General features: G+C 46.4%; 1 protein-coding gene across 1 annotated transcript in view; it reads right to left on the bottom strand.

Moving 5' to 3' along the window:
* Positions 1-25,142, bottom strand: part of LOC137615242 (rho guanine nucleotide exchange factor 38-like) — a 396,680-nt gene that overhangs the window by 263,928 nt on the left and 107,610 nt on the right. Inside the window, exon 2 of the mRNA XM_068344950.1 lies at positions 21,319-21,401. Within this exon, the coding sequence (XP_068201051.1) occupies positions 21,319-21,401 (83 nt within the window). The remainder of the gene's footprint in view (positions 1-21,318; positions 21,402-25,142) is intronic.

The following is a 25,142-nucleotide window of genomic DNA, read 5'->3' as shown; positions in this document are numbered from 1 at the left end:
TATTTTATAATGAAAATATCATTTTTAAACATCTGACTTACCCGGTAGTTATATATGTAGCTGATTGACACCTTTGGTGGAGGGTCAGAGACAGCCAACATTGTTGGAATTTTACTAAAGAGTTAATAAAAACAAGCTTAATGGTTCGTACCTGATAAGGAAGCTGACTTCAATGATTTCCTGCCTCATTATGTCCGCTTTCCTTACGAGATCCAGCGATCCTCGCAGGGAGCTGAAGACCTCTAGGAGCTGTCAAACCGGTGTAAATACCTCTATATGACAGGACCACCTCTAATACCCTTGTTCTGGGCGCTCTCAAGGAACAAATTGACCACCTGACTAAAATCAATGATTGCGGAAGACTGTCGCAATCTCCACGAACAACCATAAAAATACAAAAGTTCCAAGAGAAGAAAAGGGTATTAGGATTATGGGAATGCAGTGGTTGATCCTTCCCCCACTACTGCACTCGCTGCTACGAATGGTCCCAAAGTGTAGCAGTCCTCATAAAGAGTCTGGACACGTTTCAAAAACCGTGAAGCGAACACATATTTACTCCTCCAAAAGGTTGTGTCCATAATGCTATGCAACGATCTATTCTGCTTGAAGGCCACCAAAGTTGCTACATCTCTAACTTCATGCGTCTTGAATTTTAAAAGCTTGAGGTCTGCCTCAGTGCAATGTGCATGAGCCTCTCTTATTAAGAGTCTGATGAAGAATGAAAAGGCATTCTTTGACATCTGTAACGAGGGCTTCTTGACCGAGCACCAAAGAGCTTCCGACTTGCCTCGCAACTCTTTCGTTCTCTCCAGGTAGAACTTCAGGGCTCTTACTGGGCACAGGACTCTCTCCAACTCCTCGCCAACCACATCCGAAAGATTCGGAATCTCAAAAGCTTTGAGCCAAGGTTGAGAAGGGTGTTCATTCTTGGAGAGAAAGCATAACTGCAATGAACAGATAGCTTTATCTCGAAAGCCAACGTTTTTACTAAACGCATGAATTTCACTGACTCTTTTAGCTGTCGCCAGACTAACCAAAAATAGAGTCTTCATCGTGAGGTCCTTAAATGAAGTTGAATGCAAGGGCTCAAACCTGTCACTCATAAGGAACTTCAGGACTATATCCAGATTCCAAGCTGGTGAATCCTGGTGCCATTGCTTTGATGTTTCAAATGATTTGAGAAGTTCCTGTAGGTCTTTATCATTCGAAAGGTCCAAGTTTCTGTCCCTGAATACAGTCACTAACATACTCCTGTATCCCTTGATGGTAGAGGATGAAAAATTGCTCTTCCTTCGAAGGTATAACAGGAAGTCAGCAATCTAAGCTATAGAGGTACTGGACGAGGAAACAGAGTTGACTCTGCACCATTCTCTAAAAACCTCCCACTTGGATTGATAAACCCTGATGGTTGAAGTCCTTCTTGCTCTTGCAATAGCCCTAGCTGCCTCCTTCGAAAACCCTCTAGCTCTTGTGAATTTTTCGATAGTCTGAAGGCAGTTAGATGAAGAGCTTGGAGACTTTGATGGTACCTTTCCAAGTGGGGTTGTCTGAGCAAATCTACTCTTAATGGAAGGCTTCTTGGCATGTCCACCATCCATTCCAGTACCTCTGTGAACCATTATCTTGAGGGCCAAAAGGGGGCCACTAGAGTCAATCTGGTCCCTTTGAGTGACACAAACTTTTGCATCACTTTGTAAAGGATTCTGAACGGTGGAAATGCGTACACGTCCAGATTGGACCAGTCTAACAGGAAAGCGTCAATGTGGACTGCTTCGAGATCTGGCACTGGGGAGCTGTAAGCTTCTAGCCTCTTTGTCTTTGAGGTCGCGAATAGGTCTATAGAAGGACGACCCCAAAGTTGCCACAGGTTCTTGCAAAATTCTTGATGGAGTGTCCATTCTGTGGACAGAACTTGACCTCTCCTGCTGAGGCTGTCTGCCATCATGTTCTTCTCCACCTGAATGAACCTTGTTATAAGGATTACATTCTTCTCCTTTGCCCAAATGAGAAGACTCCTCGCAGACTAGTAAAGGGACCTCGAGTGGGTTCCACCTTGCTTGGCGATGTAAGCCAATGCTGTGGTGTTGTCGGCATTGACCTGCACCACTTTGTTCAAAACTGACCCTTCGAAGCTTTTGAGGGCCAACAGGACTGCTAACAGTTCCTTTTGGTTGATGTGGAAGCTCTTCTGATCCTCTGTCCACAGCCCCGAAACTTCCTACTTGTCCAGTGTTGCTCCCCACCACGAGTTTGAGGCGTCGGAACACAACTAAAGGTCTGGGTTCCTCTGTTCTAAGGGGTGACCTTCTTGATGCTTGTCTGGATCATTCCACCACCGAAGGCAACTTCTTATGGATTCCGTAATGGGGATGCATATCGTCTCTAGATCTTTCTCCTTGTCCCAATAATGATTGAGGTGGAATTGGAGAGGACGAAGATTCAGCCTTCCCAGGGAAACAAACTGTTCCAACGAGGAGAGGGTTCCCAACAGACTCATCCACTTTCTCGCAGAAGACTTCTGTTTCTTTAGAAAAGATTGCAGTTTCAAGATGGCTTGCTACGTCCTTAAGGGAGACGGAAAAGCCCAAAAAACTTGACCCTGAATCACCATCCCAAAATAAAGTATCTTTTGTGATGGTGTCAGTAGAGACTTGTCTCTGTTGACAAGAAGACCCAATTCTTCTGTTAGTCTCAAAGTTATCTGAAGATCCTTCAGGGAGTGATCGTAGGAATGAGCTCTGAGAAGCCAATCATCCAGATACAGGGAGGCTCTGATGCCTCTTGAGTGCAGTATTCTTGCTACATTTAGCATTAGTTTCGTGAATATTTGAGGGGCGGTGCTGAGACCGAAACACAGGGCCCAAAACTGAAACACTTCCTCCTTGTAAACGAGCCTCAGATAATGTTTGAAGCTCGGATGAATGGGGATGTGAAAGCAAGCGTCCTGGAGGTCTAATGAGACCATCCAGTCGACCTTTCTTACTGCTGCAAGGACTGACTTTGATATCTCCATGGAGAACTTCGTCTTCTGAACAAACCCGTTGAGAGCACTTACGTCCAGGACTGGATGCCATCCCCCCGAGTTCTTGGGAACCAGGAACAAGCAGTTGTAGAAACCTGATGACTACAAGTCCCGCACCCTCTCTATGGCCCCCTTCTCCAACAAGAGAGACATTTGGAGTTGCATAGCCTGCCTCTTTGACTCCTCTCTGTATCTGGGAGAGAGATCTATTGGAGCTAAAACTAAAAGAGGTTTCCCTATAAAAGGGATTTTGTAACCCTCCTTCAGAAGTTGTACTGACCAAAGGTCTGCTCCCCTCTTCTCCCAAGCTTGCCAGAAGTTGTGTAGCCTGGCTCCTACTACCTGAAGGCAAAAGCAGTCAGACTCTGCTTCGCCCTGTTCTGAATCCTCTTCTCTTTGCTCTCCTTCCCTCGGGTCTGGAGCTACCCCTGCTAGAAGTCTTCCCTCGAAAGGGCTGAGAAAACTTAGGGAATGGAGTTTCTTCCTTTGGTTTGCGGCTAGCGAAGGAAGTTGGTAAAACCTTTCTTGCCGTCTTTGAAACTAAATCTTGGGTGGCCTTTTGGGTTAACGCAGATGAAATCTCTCTAATCAACTCTTGTGGAAAAAGAGAGGAAGACAGAGGTGCATATAGCAATTCTGATTTCTGAAAGGGAGTAACCCAAAGAGACAGAAACGAACACATCTGAGCTCTTTTCTTAAGGATTCCCGCTGAGAAAAGTGCTGCCAACTCATTACATCCGTCGCGTAAAGCTTTATCCATACAGGACATGAGGTGGATGAGACTAGCAGTGTCACCATCTTTAAGGGCAGAAACCTTTATCCTCAAGACTCCCAGAGTCCAGTGGAGGAAATTGAATACCTCGAAGGCTCTGAAGATGCCTTTGAGAAGATGATCTAATTCCGAAGTTGACCAGAGAATCTTGGAGCGTCTACTAGACTTGAAAAATCTCCTTGGGCAGAGGCAGGAACTCCCAAGCCGAGAACTTCTCCCGTCTCGTACCAGATACTAGATCTAGAGGCCAGTCTAGTCGGAGGAAAAGCAAAAGCTGCCTTTCCTTGGTCCTTTTTAGACTCCATCCCGTCTCCCACCATCCTTAAAGCTCTCTTTGATGACCGGGACAGAACCATTTTGGTAAAAAGAGACTTCTTCGACGCCTTCCCAAGCGTAAATTCTGAGGGTGGCGAACGTGGAGCAACAGGCACAAAATAATCTGGAAACTCATCATTAAAAACTCTCATGAGTTTCTCAAGATCAACTGAAGGACGAAAGGACTTAGGATCTTCTCCTTCTGATAATTCCTCAAATAATTCAACATGGGAAAGGTGATCGTCAATGTCTTCCTCTGACAAAGCTCTAACGGAAGTAGCGACGTTGTGTTTATCAGGATACATCTCTTTAAGGTCCTGACTTCTGGCGTCAAGAGACCCCAGATCATCGCGTCTGTCGCCGCGTTGTTCTAACGCTTGACGCTCGGTAAAACGCTCGCGATCAAAGCAATCGGAACTAAGGTGTCCTTGAACTCGACATTCGATTCGACTAGTGTCATCACGAAGTCCGAGGCTATCATGCTCAATGTCATGCCTCACTTCTTGACTCCCAACATCACGTAAAGTTGTTCGAATCTCGGTGTCACGTTCGGTTTGACGCTCGACGTCGCGTCCTGTTTGACGCTCGACGCCCCGTACTGCTTGACGCTCGACATCACGTCTGGATGCTTGCCGCTCGACGTCATGTCCTGATGGACGCTCGACATCACGTCTTGCTGGACGCTCGATGTCACGTCTTGCTGGACGCTCGAGGTCAAATCCTGCAGGATGTTCAACGTCACGTTTAGCTGGACGCTCGGCGCCTCGCTCTGTTGGACGCTCGACGTCAAGTCTGGCCGCTTAACGCTCAGTGTCACGCCTGGCTACTTGACGCCTGGCGTCACGTTTGGTTTCTTGACGTTCGGAGTCAAGTGGAACAGTCTCACGACATTTAACGGAGGAGATGTAAAGTCGTTCGTCGTCAAGAACCTCTCGACTAAAGCCTTACACCGCTTGGCGTCCAGAAGAGAAGCTTCCTAACGTTCAGGATCCAAGCATGCTACTCTTTTGTTATCCGTAGGTTGATAACTTTGCATGAACGAAGAGAGTTTCTGTTGCATCTCTTGCAGCATATTAAAATTCGGGTCAACTCATTGTGATACAGGAGACGTCACGTCTATCACGAGTTCGCTATCCACGCCGCTTAAAGAACGCGCAGAGCGTCCAGAGGACGATAACCAGTCTGACGGCGGAGGAGGAGTATGAACAAAGGTCATGCCCGGTTCAGACAACTGACCAGTAACTGGGAGAGCTGGATGTTTCTTGACAGTATCCAACGTCCTTAAAGGACGTTTGGCAGGAGAGCTCTCTTTGGTAGAAGGAAAACGCTCCGCACTGCTCCAGTGACTACAACCAGGAGCTTGCGGTGTCATGATAGGACGTTGATCGACCTTGTCCATCTTCCTCTTCAGAGGTCTGGAAGCTTGACGCCAGCCCCATTTGGGTGCTGCGTCATCCGAAGATGATGAAACCACTTTTACCTCACCTTTCCTATGGTGAGGGCAAACGTCCTGGGAAACGTCAACAGGAACGCTCGAGGGGACATCTGCTCGGGAGCTAAGGCCTCTCGTTTCCTTTCACCGTTCGACATTCCTTCTCCCAGGGGTTGGGGAACTTGGAAGAGGTCTAAGACTGGGAGAACGACAGGCCCGAACAGGCGCACCCTCGACTGCACTAAATAAATTCACTTCACTTTTTAATTGCTTTACATCGGACATCAATTGAGTTCTGTCCGCAGCAAGCGATTCAACCCTCACGCCCAGAACTTGAATAGCCACCATCATATCCTTTAGCGTAGGTTCATTAGCAGTAACAGTAGTGGGATCTGAAACAAACACTACAGGGGAAGGATTAGGTTCGGTGACACGGGAAGAGAAAAAGTCTCTGGAAGAACGAGAAGAACTTCGTCTAAGCCTATCTCTCTCAAGTTTACGATTGTAGCGGTCAAACTCTAGCCACTCACTCTCAGATAAAAGAATATATTCGTCACAACGATCCCCCAACTCACATACTTTACCTCTGCATTTTATGCAGATAGAGTGGGTATCAATAGAGGCTTTAGCAAGCCGGGTCTTACAATCACTCACACACATTCTATAAGTTGAATGGGGGTCGGCCATTTTGAATATTTATAAGAGAGATCAAACAAGCAAGGGTCAAAATATCAAAATCCAAAAGTAATTCAAGAAAATCCAAAAAAAAATCCAAACAAGCGAGAGTCAAAACCAAATTATTGTACATCACCAAAGTAAACAGCAATAAATCAGGTTATTAGCGAGTAGAAATATCCAACGATGTCGCAGGTTGCGGGGGCAGGGAAGATCTGAGGAATCATGGAATGGTTCCAGGTACCTCGCTAGAGGGCGCACAGGTGGTACACCTAGCTACGCAATCAGCGAATGGCGCGAGTTTTGAAATTTCTGCCGCGACGTCAGGGATGTAAGCTATATATATAACTACCGAGTAAGTCAGATGTTTAAAATAAGTATGTTTTTGAGTTATGAGCTCCCAAAGATTTGCAACAAATTTTCACTTCATTTCTTAAAGAAATCAAGATAACATTATTATGATAACATTTATTGTTTATTCCTACATAAACGCACCCTAAACGAGATATTTGAACCCTCAGTTTACTATTGCTATGTTACGAGTTGCCAGAAATCTCTCTTTGTTGCCAGTGTTTTAGTTGGCATGTTTCAGCTTTGTACTCTTATTCATGTTTCCCTCTCTTCTTGGTTCTTTTTTCTTGTTCTTCACTTACTTCTTATTCTTTCTATCACCTTAGGTTCCATTGGCCTTGCTATAAAGTTCCAGAGGACATAGTGAAAGCACAAAGTAATACGAACTTCAAGTAAACAAACACATGCATTATAACTTCTATACGTCTTTGGAAACTCTGGCTGATGCTCTCGTAGCTTGTAGTTTTCATTTACCAACCCTCTACCAATGCCTTCCATTTCTGCCAGAATTACGAGATTTTGAAACATGAGAGAGAGAGAGAGAGAGAGAGAGAGAGAGAGAGAGAGAGAGAGAGAGAGAGAGAGAGAGAGAGAGAGAGAATTTCATTTTGGAGTGATAGCATTTGCTTGTTATAGATGGCAGTTCAAAAAGAGAGAGAGAGAGAGAGAGAGAGAGAGAGAGAGAGAGAGAGAGAGAGAGAGAGAGATCAACTATTATTTGATTCTAAGAGAGTTGAACATTGATATTATAGTATTTGTATAAATGGCAGTTTAAAATAATTCGAGAGAGAGAGAGAGAGAGAGAGAGAGAGAGAGAGAGAGAGAGAGAGAGAGAGAGAGATGCAAAAATAAACACAAATATGACTGTCAAACTCAGTCATGCAGTCAACGCAGTAAGGATGACGTCATCATTTAAAGACCGCTATATCTTCATTATTTGGAAAAATAATGAACTATTTGTTCTTTCTATGACCTTAGGTAACATTGGCCTTGCTATAAAGTTCCCAAGGACATTGTGAAAACACAATGTACATACGAACTTCAAGTAAAACATGGTATTTTCATTCTAAAATAAATTTTTAAATATACTTACTTGGTAGTTACATATATATAGCTTTATCCCGCCGATTCATCGCGCGCACGGCAGAAATTCAAAATTCGCGGCAATCGCTGATAGGTGGCCAGGTGATCATACCTGTGCTCCCTCTATCCAGGTATCTAGAACCATTCCCATTTGTCCTCAGAAATTCCATGCTCCTGTTTTCAGAGGTTGAGGAGGGAGGGACCTTTTATATATGTAACTACCAGGTAAGTATATTTAAATATTTATTTTAAAATGAAAATACCATTTTTAAATATCTAACTTCCCTGGTAGTTACATATATATAACTGATTGACATCATTGGTGGTGGGTTAGAAAACTGCAACACCGTCGGGAATTCGTATAATTATTAATCGCTACAAATTATACCAATAATCTGGTTCCTACCTGATAAGGAAGCTGGCTTCATAGTTTTCCTGCCTCATTTGCCTGCATTCCTTGAGAGACCCAGCGATCCACCCAGGGGGCTGTAGAAAGTCTCTGTAGGGCTGTCACACGGTCCTTGACCTTAACATGACTAGACCACCACCCTTGCTATCCTGGCATAGCCATGGACAATGATCTGACCACCTGACCCAATAACACACTAAAAACACACTCCATAAAACGTAACTTAGACTTGCATCCCAGACCGTGGAAGGTTGCAACAACCTTCACAGACAACCTGTGAGATCAAGTTCAAGAAAAAGCAAGGATATAAAAAAGGTTATAGGTTAGAGGCAGTAGTATCTTCTCCTACTACGGCGCCAGAGGCAACGTACGGACCCAGGGAACAACAATCCTCATATTGGGTCTGTACCTATTTAAGGTAACAATCTGCGAAGATTGACTTGCTTCGCCAGAATGTCGCTTCCAAAATCAATTTCATAGACTTGTTGTGTCTATAAGCCATTGAAGTCGCCACAGCTCTTATTTCGTGTGCTTTGACTTTGAGGATTGGAAGCTTTTCTCGTCACAGTTCTGGTGAGCTTCCCTTATTAAATCCTTGATAAAGAACGCCAGTGCATTCTTTGACCAGGGTAATGAAGGTTTCTTTACCGAGCACCAGAGGTTGTCTGCCTGTCCTCTCATGTTTTTGGTCCTCTGCAGATAAAATTTTAGGGCCCTCACTGGACAAAGGCCTCTCTCCTTTTCCCGTCCTACTAAATGAGTTAACCCTGGAATGGTAAAGGATCTGGGCCATGGCTGCGAAGGATTCTCGTTCTTGGCGAGAAAACCTACTTGTAGCGAGCAGACTGCTTTCTCTCCATTGAAGCCTACATTTTTGCTAAAGGGTTGCAATTCTCCTATCCTCTTGGCTGTTGCCAACGCAACCAGGAATAGGGTCTTCTTAGTGAGATCCTTCCACGAAGCCTTGTCGAGAGGTTCAAACCTGCTCGAGGTTAAAAACATCAGGACTACATCAAAATTCCAAGAGGGGGTCGAGTTGTTCTTCCTCTTAACTGTCTCAAAGGACCTTATGAGGTCCGAGAGATCCTTGTCTCCTGACACGTCAATATGTCTGTGACGGAAGACAGAAGCTAGCATGCTGCGGTATCCCTTGATGGTTGATACTGCTAGTTTCTCCTGTGTTCTTAAATGCAACAGAAAATCTGCCAGTTGAGTTAGAGAGGTACTGGAAAAGGAAATGTTGTTAATTCTGCACCATTCCCTGAACACATCCCACTTAGACTGGTACACCTTAATTGTGGACGTCCTCCTTGCTCTCGCGATTGCTCTTGCAGCTTCCCTCGAAAAGCCCTTCGCTCTTGCCAGTTTTTCGATAGTCGAAAGGCAGTTAGATTGAGAGCGAGGAGATTTTGATGGTATCTCTCTATGTGTGGCTGTCTGAGTAGATCGATCCGACAAGGTAATGATATGGGGGTGTCTACTAGCCACTCCATCAATTCTGTGATCCAGGGTCTCATGGGCCAAAACGGAGCTATCAGGGTCATGCGGTAGTTGTTCGACTCCCTGAACTTCTTCATGACTCTGTCTAGGATCTTGAATGGGGGGAAAGCGTACGTGTCTAGTCCTTCCCACTCCATGAGGAAGGCGTTCACTGCCACTGCTTCCTGGTCTGGGACTGGAGAGCAGTAAACCGGTAACCTCTTTGTTCTCTGCGTCGCAAAGAGGTCTACTGAGGGTTCTCTCCACAGATTCCAAAGCCTGCTGCACACCTCGTGATATAGGGTTCATTCTGTCGTGAGAACCTTTCTTCCTCTGCTGAGAAGATTCGTTCAGACATTCTTCTCTCCCTCTATGAAGCGGGCTATCAGAGTTATATTTTTCGCTTTTGCCCACAGTAGGAGATCTTTTGCTGCCTCGTAAAGGGAATCCGAACGAGTGCCTCCCTATTTCCTGATGTAGGCCAATGCTGTGGTGTTGTCTGCGTTCACCTGAACTAACTTGTTCTGGACTTCCTACTGGGAGTGTATTAGCACTAGATGAATGGCCACCAGTTCCTTCACGTTTATATGCCATTCCTTCTGATAGTCTTCCCATAGACCCGAGATCTCGCCCTTCCCCAGTGTTGCACCCTACCCCATGTCCGATGCGTCTGAATACAACACTAGGTCGGGGTTCTTCTGTTGAAGTTCAAGGCCTTCTAGTAGTTTGTTGGGGTCGTCCCACCAACTCAACTAATTCCTGATTCCCAGAGGGATCGGAATCCAGGTCTCTAGGTCTTGGTCTCTTGTCCAATATCTTGACAGATGGAACTGAAGTGGACGTAGATGTAGTCTTCCCAGGGATACGAATTGCTCGATCAAGGAGAGGGTCCCCAGCAGACTCATCCATTCCCTCACCCAGCAGGTCCATCTCCCTAGGAAGAGCTTCACCTTTCTTAAGCATTCTAGAATGCGTTTTGGGGCTGGAAAAGCCCAAAAAACCACTGACTGAATCCTCATCCCCCGGTAGATGATGTCTTGTGAAGGTGTCAGTTGTGATTTGGCCAGATTTACAACCAGATCCAGCTGTTGCGTCATGGACATTGTCACTTGTAGATCCTCCAGACACTTTTCTTGCGACCTGGCTCTGATTAGCCAGTCATCCAGGTACATTGATATTCGCACCCCTTTCAGAAGTAACCAGAGAGCCACGTTCAATACCACTCGTGTGAAAAAGTAAAGTGCTTTGAACTGATATGTAGTTGCATGATGTACAAACCTCAGATATTTCCTGGGACGTGAAAATACGCGTCCTGCAGATCTATCGACACCATCCAGTCTCCTTATCTGGTGCCTGCTAGGACTGACGCAGATGTCTCCATAGCAAACTTGACTTTGCTCACATACTTGTTCAGTGGACTTACGTCCAGAAGGGGTCTCCAACCCCCCGAGTTCTTGGGAACCAGAAATAGTCTGTTGTAAAATTCCTCTGACGAGGGGTCCTCTACAACTTCTATTGCTGCTTTTGACAGCATCTGGTTTACCTGCTTTTGAAGAGCTGTTGCCTTGCTCCCCGAGTATGTAGCTGTCAAATCTGACGGCTCTGGCGAAAGAGGAGGCTTTCTTAGGAAGGGGATTTTGTATCCTTCCTTCAGTACTTCGACTGTCCAGTCGTCGGCTCCCCTTTGGCTCCACTCTTGCCAGTAGTGGGATAACCTGGCTCCCACGTGTGTCTGGAGGTTGTAGAGCTCACTTTTTGGGTTTCGTTTGCTGTTTGGGGTATTTACGAGGTTGTCCTCCAGCAGCCATTCTCTGACTTCCTCTCGAAAGGGCCCTCCCACGAAAGGGCTGGCGCGTGGGAGGAGCTTCCTTCTCCTTCCTGGCTAAAAAGTTTGCCGGTAGAACTTTCCTCGCAGTCCTGGTAATTAGATCTTGCGTTGCTTGTTGCGCAAGAGCTGCCGACAAGTCCTTCACTACATCTGAAGGGAAGAGGTGTTTGGTTAAAGGAGCATACAAGAGCTCTGCTCTCTGAGCGAGAGTCACTACTGACGACAGGAAAGAACACAGCATAGCTCTTTTCTTAATAATACCTGCTGTGAAAAGGGCTGTGAGCTCAACCGTCCCATCCTTCACGGCTTTATCGAGACAGGCAATATGGTGCATTTGCGTCTCGTTCTTCTCGTCCGTGACATCTGCGAGGGCTCCGAGAGTCCAGTCCATCAAGCTGAAGACCTCAATTGTCCTGAAGATGCCTTTCAGCAAGTGGCCTATCTCCGATGTGGACAACATAACTTTAGCCTCAGTCATGGCTGATCTACGCGAGGCATCTACGAGTCTGGAGAAGTCCCCTTGGGAGGAGGCAGAACTCCCAAGCCGAAAGCCTCCCCAGTCTCGTACCACACACACTGGATCTAGAAGCCAATCTCGTAGGGGGGAAGGAAAAGGTTGTCCTTCTCTGTTCCTTTTTCTTGAAAATCCAATCATTAGGCGTAGAAAAAGCCCTCTTCACCGATCTGCCTAACACTGTCTTCTTGAAGGAGGAAGATTTCTGGGGTCTACCTTTCAAAAACTGCAAGGGCGGGCTCCAAGGTACGGCCTGCTGAAAGTTATCCAGATATAAGTCCGCCAAAACCAAAAGTAATCTTTTCAGATCAGCCGCATGAAGAGTTTCTTGCGTCTCCTCATCTGAGATCTCCTCCAAAGGATTTGCAATTTCCGATGTTGAACGAGTGGGGGAATCACACGCCTCGTCCTGCTTGCGTGCGTCATGCATGCGTCCAGCATGCTGCGAGGGAGCATCACGATCCTTGTCGCCTCCTGTAACGCGTCCAGATCGCGGCGAGGGGGCGTCCATGAGCGCTGCAACTTGCCGCGAGTCCGCGTCTTGCTGGCTGTTAGCGTCTCCCTCCGATCTTATTCTCTTCCTGGGTCTGTTGACGTCCTTAGGTTCCTTCTTGCGAGCTTCCTCTGTTAGTCCTTGCGACTTGTAAACGTCAAACAGGGACGACATAAAGGACTGTTGAAGCTCTGATAAGAATGCTGCTTGCGCGATGCGTCATGCATGCATCCAGCATGTTGCGAGGGAGCGTCACGATCCTTGTCACCTCCCGTAACGCGTCAAGATCGCTGCGAGGGAGCGTCCACATTTTCGGAGACTCTAGCTGGGGTCTTCTGGCGAAGAGGTGGTGATGCCCCTTGCGACATCTCCCAATTCGGGGGAGGGGGAGAAGCGTGAACTGACGTAATGTGCACGTCTTCTTCCTCCAAAAAGCTATGCGTCCTACACCTCTGTTTAGGCGCGGACACGTCGTCCTCCTCCGACAGGAATCTCTCCGGAGAGCTCCAATTGCTACAAGAGGGTTGTTGGAACGTAACGGGGGACCTACGTCTCTTGAGAGGTCTCGATTGTAGGGGTTGTCGCCAACCGCGTCTGGGTCTTGCGTTTTCCGAAGACGACGAACACTTCCTCATCTCGCCTTTCCTACAGCGAGGGGGGAGCGTCCTGGGATGCGTCAACAGGATCGCTCGAGGGGACGTCCGTTCACTGTTCAACATCTCTCACCTCCCTTAGCCTGTCGACTTTCCTTCTCCTAGGGGTTGGGGAGCATGGAAGAGGTCCAGGGCTAGGAGCATGACAGACACGAACGGACGCACCCTCCACTGCACTGGCACTATCACCGAACTTGCGCTGCAAACCACGCACTGCCCCCCCACATCACTTCCTTATCCGAAGAAAGGGATTGCACTTTAACCCCCAAGGCAGAGATATCAGCCATAATATCCTTCATAGAAGACTCGCTTGCCTCCGACTCCGTAGGTGGGTCTGGTACTACTACCTTAGGGCTAGGATCAGGGATATTAGTACTATACAAGTTAGAAAGGACTTGACTATCAGAAGACCTATTTGACAGAACACTTGAAGATCTAGCTCTCCTAAGTCTGTCCTTTTCCAATCGCCTCACATAGCAATCATACTCTCTCCACTCTCTCTCCGATAAACTTTCACACTCATTACATCTGCTATCAAATGTACACACATGCCCTCTGCAATTCTTATATATTGAGTGGGGATCAAGAGCAGCTTTTGGAAGCTGAGTCTTGCACCCCTTTACACACATTCTAATAACAGAGTCAGCCATCTTAAAAAACTAGAAAACAAGTTAAAACTAACTGTCCGAGTAATATAACCAACAAAATCTCTCTTATCTGTGTGAAAAAGAAAACAAGGAATATCCTATATCAGCGAAAGCCATCAACCAAAAAACCAAACAATGGGTACTTCACCAATTTGTAGTTAAAGTAAACCCACAACGTAGAGCGAATTTCCAACGTGTTGCTAGAACGACGGCAGGGAATTTCTGAGGACAAATGGGAATGGTTCCAGGTACCTAGATAGAGGGAGCACAGGTATGATCACCTGGCCACCTATTGTTGATTGCTGCGAATTTTGAATTTCTGCAGTGCACGCAACGAATCAGCGGGATAAAGCTATATATATGTAACTACCAGGGAAGTTAGATACTTAAAAACATGCATTATAACTTCTATACGTCTTTAGAAACTCCGGCTGTTATTCTCGCATGAGTAGATTTCGTTCAACTACGCTCTACCAATGCCTTCCATTTCTGCCAGACGTATGAGATTTCGAAACCTAAGTGAAAAAATTGCAATAGATATGCAAAAATAAACACACGAAGACGATTCTGTTAAACTTGGTCATGCAGACGACACAGTAAGGATGACGTCATCATTTAAAGACCGCTATATCTTCGTTATTTGTAAAAATAATTGGCTGAAACTTCTGGAGAGCATGTACGATATGTTTATGCATAAGTAGAAGCAATAAAATTATTTTCGATTTCTGAAAATTGGTATGTCATAGCACCATGGCGGACGGTCGCAAGTAAGCTTTTACCGTGATGTTGTCGCTCATCAACACCACGGAGTGCCCCGCCAGGAACTGTTGGAATTGTTGGAGGGCAAGCAAAGCCTGCCCTCACATATGCTGGTACCTTTCTGATTCGGACCACAGGTCAAAGATAGTATGGCGAAGCCTGTGCCCCCCCCCCCCACACTTTCTTTTGATACATCTGAAAAGAGCATCAATTCTAGGGGAGGGACGAGAGGATCGACCCCATTGCGGAGGTTCTTATCTCCCAACCACCAGCTGAGGTCCATCAGTACCTCCGACCCTAGACAACTAGGGTGTCTGGGGAATCAGGATTGGGACTTGAGTCACCACTGGCAGAATCTTATGCTAAGGTGATCATTGGGTACTAGACGGGCCAGAGATGATACGTGGCCTAAGAAACTTAACCAGCTCTGGGCTGGAAGCTCTTCTCGTCTGAGGAAGGGCCGTGCTACCTTCTTCAGCCTCAGAATTCTTTCGTCTGATGGAAATACTTTGTGGCGTTTGGTGTCTATTTTCATGCCCAGGTATACCAGTCTTTGTGAGGGTAGCAGATGAGACTTCTCGAAGTTTACCATGATCCCTAGATCTTGGCAACGCCTTAGAAGTTTGTCTCGGTGTTCAAGAAGGGTCACCATCGAGTCTGCTAGAATCAGCCAGTTGTCTAAATATCTTAGGAGACGGATGCCGATTCTATGAGCCCAAGAAGACACAAGGGCAAACACTCTTAAATACCTGATGTGCCGGGAAAGACCGAAACACATACAGCACCTTGAATTGGTATTATTTCTGGTTGAACATGATTCTTAGATACTTTCTGGAAGATGGATGGACTGGGATCTGGAAGTACAGTATACGTACTTGAGATCCAATGTACACGTGAAGTCTTGCAGTCATCTTGCTAGTCTGACCATGTCGGCTGTCCCATCTTGAACGAAGTTGGGTTCCGTCACCCGTTCGCCGTCTTCCGGCTTGAAAAGAGAACTCCCCTCAAAAGAGAAGTTTCTCAGCCTAGAAACCTTGGCTTGTGGGAGCTGTCGATAGAACTTCTCAATGATCAAATCCCATCTTTTAAGGATGGTATTTGCCCACAGGTTGACAACCTAGTGGGAGAGGAGCTCAATCGTCCTGTTGCGGGCAAAAGGAAGGTTTCCAGTGACGTCCTTGTGGACTCATGAGACCAGTCCTAAGACCTGATCAAGTTGCGCACAGATCCCAACCAGAGCTCAAGCCACGAAGTATGATGCATGGCATCCTTCGCAACCTTCTACTGGTTGATAATCTCTGAGGCCGAGTACGTGGCTGAAAGTCCCGATAGTCTCTACGTAATATCTTCTCTGCTACATGAATGGTGGCAGAATGAGTTTAGAGGGGGGAGCTTGCTCGGAGGGAGGCAGAGGAGCCCGTGGCTTGCGACACCATCTTCTTTCTGGGACACTTCAGCCCCTTTTACCAGGGCAAAGCTGCACTGGCCCTTGGAGGTCTCCAAGTGGCATAGATCTGGTCCAAGACCATACCTTTACTATCCTGAGGGGCTGTCAATGGGTTTGGCAGCCAACTGAAAGTACTGATGCAGGCTAGCACTTGCCAGAAGGCTTGTTCCAACTACCTCTGCTCTGCCTCAGAGATTAGGGCTAACGGCTGTGGGCTAAAGGTCGTCCTCGAGACCAAATTGATCATCCCCCTCCGAGCTCACACCTATAGGAGCCCGTGGTGGGTCAAAGTCGTCAAGGTAGGCCGTTAACGAAGCAACTCTAGCTGACGTATTAGGTGAGACTTCCCTCTGCCTCTCTTGCTGAGGTGCGGAGCTCTTGCCGAGGACTTCGAGATCGTAAAGAGGTCCTTCGGCTCCCTGCGCTGGGGCAGGAATTCCTCCACAAGAGAAAGCTTGCGACCTTTTTGTTCCTGAGAGGATGTTGGTCCTCTCCAGAAGGAGGGATAACGTCATGCTGCGATGGTGGGTGAGACTCCCGCAGAACCAACTCAATCAGAGCGAGGCAAAAGGTATCTATCATAGAGATTGCCCTGCCCTCCCTTGAGGGAGACGGCCTAATCCTCTTCCTTTTACCCTTTGGTTTAACAAATGAAACCAGAATGTGCAAGGGACTCCCATGAACCTCCGTGGTACTTTCCACCCTATTCCTCTTGCAAGGGGTGAGAGGTCTCCCCCTAGAAGGTCCCGCTCGGGAAAAACCTTCGGAACTCCTCCTAGGGTCTGCAGGAGATATGCCGGGAAGTAGAGCAGCCAACAGAAGGATTGATAACGAGGATTGGACCGCGTCAGGGCATCCCGCACTACGTTAAAAAGTGAGCTTAGCCAAGGGGGTTCTCTACCTCCCAATGAGCTGGGAGGAGGATCCTTTGGCTGGCTAGGAGCCCTGGGTCTCTTGGACTCCTTACCTGCAGGCAGAATTGGCATCAGTCTAGCCTCTGAGGGGGGGGAGGAGGAGATTGATGGGCGTTGATACCTCGAAACAGCAAAGTACTTTAGCGCTTCCTTATGTCTTTCGCCCTGAATCCGATATAGTAGGTTCTGATCCCTGGGGGGGAACGGGGCATTCGGTCTCGTAAATCGACGCAAGCGCAATTGACGAGGTGGAGAACAGCAAGGTGGCGAGGGACGAGTGGCTGGCAAGACCGGAAGTCATCTCATCTTGAGAAATGGTTTCCCTGGACAGGGATACGATCTCTTTTGGCCAAAAAAGGTGATGGTATCTTCTCAGAAGACGAGTTGCAAGAACTTGGCGAGACCAGCTTGTTTGATGCATGCGACCAGTTGGGTTGTGACGAAGCAGGTCACACAATGACGTTCGGCCATGCGACGCTACAGCAGAGAGCAGATATCTGGTAATGAGATCCCAGGGGATCGTCATAGTGAGAGCCCGAAGGCTCCGCAAGACACAAGCCCAAAGGCTCTGGGTTACGAGAACCCAAGGTTCAACATATCGAGGGCCCAAAGGTCTGAGGTCACCAGAGCCCAAAGGCTCAGCGCAACGAGAACCCAAAGGGTCAAGGCCACAAGAGGCCGAGGGCTCAGCACGACGAGAGCTCAAATACTCACGGTCACGAGAACCACGAGGTTCTGCACAACGAGAATCCTGAGGTTCTTGGTTGCGAAACCCCATTTCACAAGAACCCACGAGTTCTGAGTAATGTGGTCCCAAGAGACCAGGGTCACAAGAGCCCAAAGGCTCATTGTGAGGGGAGCCCAAGGGCTTGGGGTTACGAGAGCCCGAAGGTTTATCGTAACAAAGGTCACGAGAGCCTGAGGGCTCAGGGTTAAGAGAGCTTGAAGGCTCAATGTAACGAGGGTCATGAGAGCCAGAAAGCTCAGCGTAACGGTTCACAAGAGCCCAAAGGCTCAACATAACCGGGACACAAGAGCCCGAAGGCTCAGCGTAACAAGGACACAAGAGCCCGAGGGCTCAGCGTAACAAGGACACAAGAGCCCGAAGGCTCAGCGTAACAAGGGTCACAAGAGCCCGAAGGCTCAGCGTAACAAGGGTCACGAGAGCCCAAAGGCTCAGCGTAACAAGGGTCACGAGAGCCCGAAGGCTCAGCGTAATAAGGCTCACGAGAGCCCGAAGGATCAGCGTAACAAGGGTCACAAGAACCCGAAGGCTCAACGTAACAAGGGTCACGAGAGCCAAAAGGGTCAGCGTAACAAAGGTCACGAGAGCCCGGAGGTTCAGCATAACAAGGGTCACGAGAGCCGGAAGGGTCAGCATAACAAGGGTCACGAGAGCCCGGAGACTCAGCGTAATAAGGGTCACGAGAGCCCAGAGGCTCAGCATAATAAGGGTCACGAGAACCCGGAAGCTCGGCGTAACAAGGGTCACGAGAACCTGAAGGCTCAGCGTAACAAGGGCCCCGAGAACCTGAAGGCTCCACTCGATGAGAGCCCGAAAGCTCAGTGTTACGAAAGCCCGAAGGCTTAGGGTTACAAAAGCTGAAGGCTCATCGTAATGGGGGTCATACGAGCCCGAAGGCTCAGCATAACGGGGGTCACTCGAGCACAAAGGCTCCATGTAATGAGAGTCACGAGAGCCCAAAGGCTCAGCACAAAGAGGACCCGAAGTCCCAGGGTTAAGAGAGCCAAGAGTCTCAGCGTAATGAGAGCCCAAAGGCTCGGTGTCATGAGACCCCAAAAGGCTCAGCTCAACCGTCACAAGAGCCCAAAGGACCCACGAGACAAGAACCCGAATGAATCAAGAGACGAGAACCCGAAAGTTTGAACAGGTGTCTCCTTATCACGGGGAGGAGCACGCTCAGGGTGACGAGGGGTTAGAAACTCCTCCACCTAATGAACCACCAAAGGGGAACGTCCGGTAGATTTCTCCGGAGAGGTGGTCTGCTCTGGCACAAAAATCTGCTCACAAGCCAGGTCTTGCAAACGAGAGAAAAGTTCTCCCGAAGGAGAACTGTGCCTAGGACTATGCTTTTCCCCAGACATAGAGGGAGAAGTGTAGGACTAATTCATAAGCTAATCATGAATTACCTTCTCTCGCGGGCGAGAGTGATGTTCTCCCGAAGGAGGATCATGCCTAGGACTTTGCTCACCCACGGCCCCATGGGGAAAAGCATAATCTTAGGCGTCAGCCACAGGAGACCAAAAGTCTGACTGGCGCCCAGCAGCACCTGCACCCAAGGGGAAAGGCTCGACCTCCAAGGAAGTTGGAGTGCGCTTCTGCTCAACCCCCAATTGAAGGAGTTCGAACAGAACTTCCTTCGAAGAGAGACCATCAACGCCCAGCAATGGCCAAAAAACTAACAAATCAGAAAGCAAGCAGGCGTTCCCTGGGGGAAGGGGCGGAACCGCATCGTTAGGGGAAACTGTACCGTTCTTCGGCCCACAAGGTTGACCTGGAGTTTACAGGGCTGCACTGCTACTCAGCCGTTCCCCAGTTAGGACAGGCAGAGGAGCAGATTCGGGAAGAGATCAGGGAGTCAAAGAAGAAATCATTGATTTCTTCGACTTTGAGGAAGACCACGAAGGCAAAGAATCTCACTTAGCCTTCTTTTTCCTTTCTCCGAAACCTCTCACACTGGGAGGCAGACCACTCTCACCACTCATTACAGGTGTTGTCCCAATCACACTGATGGTCCCAGAAAGCCAGACACAGCCAGTTGGGGTCCGTCTCAGGGGCGGACATAAAAATACCACAGAGGCGGCCTTTGAGACCAGGACAAGTATGCATGGGACAAGAAGCTACATACACACTGAAAAAAAACATAAAAGTATTATTCACATGGCTAGTCTTGGCGGGAGAGAGCGGTAATGTTCATCCTCTACCAAGCCAGAATGCAAAGCGAGTGCTCAGCCCAGGTGTGTGAGTGAGCGGAGTAGCCAGCTACCCGCCACCCCTCCCACTAACCAGCGGTTGGGGTGGTTATCCCTTGCTAAAATCCTCGTGGCTCGTCTTTCAGCTTCACCGAAAGTAATATCCCCTATGAATAGCAGAGGGTTTGTATTTAGTGGCGGCATAAATACAGTAATACAACAGGCACTGCATACGAGTGACAATGAATGTAGATGTCACATATGAAACATCTTTACACAATGATTGTAAGGGAAGAACATGATCAAGTGCTTTACACTATAAAGACAAACATGCAAGATAATTAATAAATCTTACCAGTACAGTATATGGATATGCAATATTGAGTTAATAGAAAGAACACCTGAAACATGCAATACAGTAATAAAACAGAATACACAAGAAAGACACAATGCTTCGCAATCTCTTCTCCCTCAATCATGCACACTGATCCCTAAAATCCAGTCCCAAGTGCCTTCATTTATGCCTCACTAAACAGAAACTATTCCTCATATAAATGCCCTTACCTGTCAGACAATCTTCAAGTATAAATTTTGACTATCTATCTATATACCAAGGCACTTCCCCCAATGTTAGGGGGTAGCCGGCATAAAAAAAAAAAAAAAAAAAAAAAAAAAAAAAGGGGGACCTTTCCTCTATACGCTCCTCCCAGCCTGACGAGGGACTCAATCAAGTTCGGCTGGTACTGCTAGGGTGCCACAGCCCACCCTCTCCCATTATCCACCACAGATGAAGCTTCATAAGCTGAATCCCCTACTGTTGCTACCTCCGCGGTCATCCAAGGCGACTGGAGGAAGCAGAAGGGCCTACCGGAACTGCGTCACAATCACTCGCCATTCATTCCTATTTCTAGCAGGCTCTCTTGCCTCTCTCACATCTATCCTCCTATCACCCAGAGCTTTCTTCATTCCATCCATCCACCCATACCTTGGCCTTCCTCTTGTACTTCTCCCATCAACTCTTGCATTCATCACCTTCTTTAGTAGACAGCCATTTTCCATTCTCTCAACATGGTCAGACCACCTCAACACATTCATATCCACTCTAGCTTCTAAATAATTTCTTATACCCGTTCTCACCGTCACTACTTCGTTCCTAACCCTATCTACTCGAGATACACCAGCCATACTCCTCAGACACTTCATCTCAAACAGTCAATTTCTGTCTTTCCGTCACTTTCATTCCCTACAACTCTGTTCCATACATCAGTTGGTACAATCACTTTCTCATACAGAACTCTCTTTACATTTATGTCTAACCCTCTATTCTTTACCACTCCCTTCACAGCCCCAAACACTTTGCATCCTTCATTCACTCTCTGACGTACATCTGCTTCTGATCCACCATTTGCTGCAACATATATGTAACCCAAAATACTGTACATGATGAATCAAATTTTGCCACAGAATCTGATCAAGGTTAGTCAGGGACAGGTACATTAAATACTGTAGTCTACATTTAGATATATGTGAGTGACCATCATTATATAAGTCAAATAGCACAAAACATGTAGTAGCACTGCAGAGTACTTACACTTTCCTCCTCAAATTCATCAGATTCAAAATCAGAAAAATCAGAATCCTCTGAGACTTCTCCATCACAGTCAATTCCATCACCTTTAATAAAAGAAATAAAAAGTTTTAACAAATTTTATGATAACATAAATGAAATTAAAATCATCAAATTTACAAAATTACTTGTACTTAAAGTAATTTTCCTTTTTCCTAACTATCAAAACTTTTGCCCTTAGATAGGAGTGGGATATGCTTTCAGCAAAGCTGGATTCATCTGTTAAAACTTAAACGATGGGATGTCTAGTTGACTATTCCTCATGGAAAAGTCGACTGGGGGCTGGAGGCAGGTAATCAACCTATTCACCTTGAGTGAGATTGTGCTACAAACTTTATCCAAAATGGAAACAGTAAGCGCCATAAGAGCATTCATCAGGAAGAATCATACATAGGGTTGTGGTGGCCTATGTGGTAACATCTCTGACTGGCGATTACCAGACTGGGGTTCCAACTCGTTAGTTCCTTTAGTGCCTAAAACCTTACCATCCTTGTGAGCTAAGGAAGGAGGTTTTGGGTGAGGCTATAGGTCTGCCTACTGAGTCATCAGCAGCCATTGCCTGGCCTTCCCTGGTCCCGGCTTGAATGGAGAGGGGGCTTTTGCACTGATCACACACACACACACACACACACACACACACACATATATATATATATATATATATATATATATATATATATATATATATATATATATATATATATATATATATATGGTCAGTCTCTAGGACATTGTCCTGATTGCCTCTGCCATTCATGAGTGGCCTTTAAACCTTTGAAAATAAAAACCTCTGGATCTGAGAGATGCATATTTACAGATCCTGGTCCATCAATCATCAAGAAACTTTCTCTGCACTATCCTGGGGTTATGGTAGCCAACAGTCATCCCCTCTTTTTGTGAGTGTTACATTCCAGGACCCCCTGCAAAATACAAAATTCTGGGAAAAGCAGAGAAACCCATTTTTTGCTATTTATGGGCATTTTAAGCCTTTAATGAACCCTTCCCATACTGATACAAACCTTTCCCACAATTCTATGAACCCTTTGTTATGCATAATTTATGCTGTATGTATATACTGTGCATCGATACGTGAATATGGTACACATGAGGTTAGGCTAGCCTAGTCTAGCCAACAGGTAAAGGACTGGCATTCATTGTGCTATACAGTAGAGTACTGTAATGAATGTGTACAATACTTTACTGTACATATTCACTACCATATACATATGGCACTACAAAACGGATTTTGAAGCGAAGCGAAAAATCCTGATGGAAGGTTCCTTAAGGCAGCTTTCTAAGGGATATTTGGCTACAATGATACTCCCAGAGAATTGACCATAGGACTCCAGAATTCTAACTCCTGGCGCATGTATCCTTAAAATTTCTCTTAAGGATATCACATAATCTCAGATGACGTATATCTTGATACGACACATGGCAATCTTCACCCTGAATAGCGTTTTCGCTTCAAGGGGGAAGAGTGGCAAACTGAAGGGAAGCCGTTATCAAGGTTACCCTTCCTCCCGTACTATTACAGGGTTCCAAGATGGCGCTCATTCCTCGTAGCATTGAGCATGGTGCTACAGATACAGTAGTTTCAGGAGGTGTCTTTACCTAAGCCTTTTCTTAGAAAAGGAGGGTGGGTCCATCAGGACGACATGGCTATCTCACCCAAAAATAGATTTTTCGCTTCGCTTCAAAATCCGTTTTTTGGGCTCAAGCCATGTCGTCCTGATGGAAGTTTACCAGAGAATTACTTGAAAGTACTGTATCTGTGGATTTATATAAGTGCCTTAACCTTGGGACAATTTTATATGGTCATCTAGACCATTGAGAAATATGACGTTACCGTTATACGTCACCACCACTAATCATGGAACAATGTTAGGGCTTCCTGCCCCCTGCAGGTAAGAGTCTTGCTAGACTATAAAAGAGGCTCAAGGTTTGTATAAGCGTAGGAACAAATATAAGTGTCAACTAGATCTATTTGTTTCTATCAGTACAATAATTATAAGTTTTACTTAGGAAAATAAGTAAAAGAACTCTGGCTATGTTTAATTTTTGCTACTTATGGGGCGAAATAAGATGCAGTTACACTCTTTTATTCATTTATTTAGGCTAAATGAGTAAATGGGATAACAAGTGTAAAGAACATAGAGAATTATACATTCAACATATACAGTTGAAGTCTTTCTACCTGAAAGGGAAGAAATTAATCAATGTCACTCTGTAAATGTTGGATATCATCAACACTGTGTACAATGTACACATGGCACAAGTGTCATTTGTATAATTCTGCACTTGAAAATTTGAACAGTCCTAGTGTCACCAGGGTGATACTCGCATAAAAGGGTATTACACTAGAAGGTGTAAACACCTTTTCACCCGAATTGACAGTCCCAATCAATTCACTGTTCATCGCAGCACTAGACGACAGGTTTTACTACACTACCTGCCGCCAACACATAACGTTCAAGTTCGTGCACTTGTTTCACATAATGTTTGTAAAACACTCTGGATGACTTCCATCCAGTGTATGAGCTAAGAAGCTCAAAATCCATATACTGAAAAAAGTTCAGTGAGGAAGCAATTTTTCTTGGATCATGACCTGTGGGTGTACTGTCAGGATCCGCTCTGCGAATGAAGTAGGTGAGCTTCGCCCTCAGTTGTTTTAGGGATAAGTTTGATCCTGAGGTTTCTCCTTTGAAGAGCTGTCCTCCCCTGAAGTCTGAAGTTCTTCGAAGATACACCTTTAGACATTCTACTGGACATAGAGAAACATCTTCCTTCAGAGGGCAGATTCTCCAGGGACCCCATCTCTTGGTGGGTAGCTCGTTCTTGGCGAGAAAGGTAGGATCAGGAAAGAGATTCAGTTCTCCCACTTCTGTGAACTGAATATGGCCCTCGTCTCTTGATAGGGCTACTATTTCACTAAGTCTAGCCCCTGAGGCCATAGCGAACAGGAAAATAACTTTTTAGGTTAGATCCTTAAGAGAACAATCTTCATTGTTCAAGGTTGAAGCATAGTGTAGAACCTTGTCCAGGGACCATGAAATAGGCTTCGGAGGGGCTGCAGGTCTAAGTCTAGCGCATGCCTTCGGGATCTTGTTAAAGATTTTGTTCGCCAGGTCCACCTGGAAAGCGTATAGAAGAGGTCTAGTCAGGGCTGACTTGCACGTAGTTATCGTGTTGGCAGCCAGGCCTTGTTCATGAAGGTGGATGAAGAAGGACAGACAGAAGTCTATTGAGATTTCTTTCGGCCTTTTTGCTTTGATGAAAGCAACCCACTTTTTCCAAGATGATTCGTATTGTTTTCTGGTTGACTTTAACTTGTATTCTTCTAAGAAGTCTATACTGCCTTTTGAGATCCCAAATCTTTTCTTTACCGCTAGGGCGAGAAAAATATGAGATGAAGGTTTTCGGTTCTCTGTGATGAAGCGAAGACAATCGACTTCTAAACCTGTTAAGATAGAGCTGGGTTCGATAGAGGGACCAGCCTCAGCTTCAGTTCCATTACCAGAGGAAACCAGTTGCTCTTGGGCCACTTGGGGGCCACTAGAGCTGCCGTTCCTTTGAGGATCTCAACTTGCTGAGGACCTTCAGCAGGAGATTGGCTGGAGGGAACAGGTAGATCCGGTTCCACTCGTTCCAATCGAGAGACATGGTGTCCGTTGCCTCCGCTAGAGGGTCCTCATATGAGGCTACATATCGAGGTAGTTTCTTGTAGTCGCTCGTCACGAAGAGGTCGATCTGTAGTTCCGTGACTTGTTCCAAGATGAAGGAGAATG

This window comes from Palaemon carinicauda, chromosome 21, assembly GCF_036898095.1.
Source record: "Palaemon carinicauda isolate YSFRI2023 chromosome 21, ASM3689809v2, whole genome shotgun sequence".
Taxonomy (NCBI): Eukaryota; Metazoa; Arthropoda; class Malacostraca; order Decapoda; family Palaemonidae; genus Palaemon; species Palaemon carinicauda.
The sequence above is the reverse complement of the archived record's forward strand: the minus strand, read 5'-3'. Positions and strand labels throughout refer to the sequence as shown.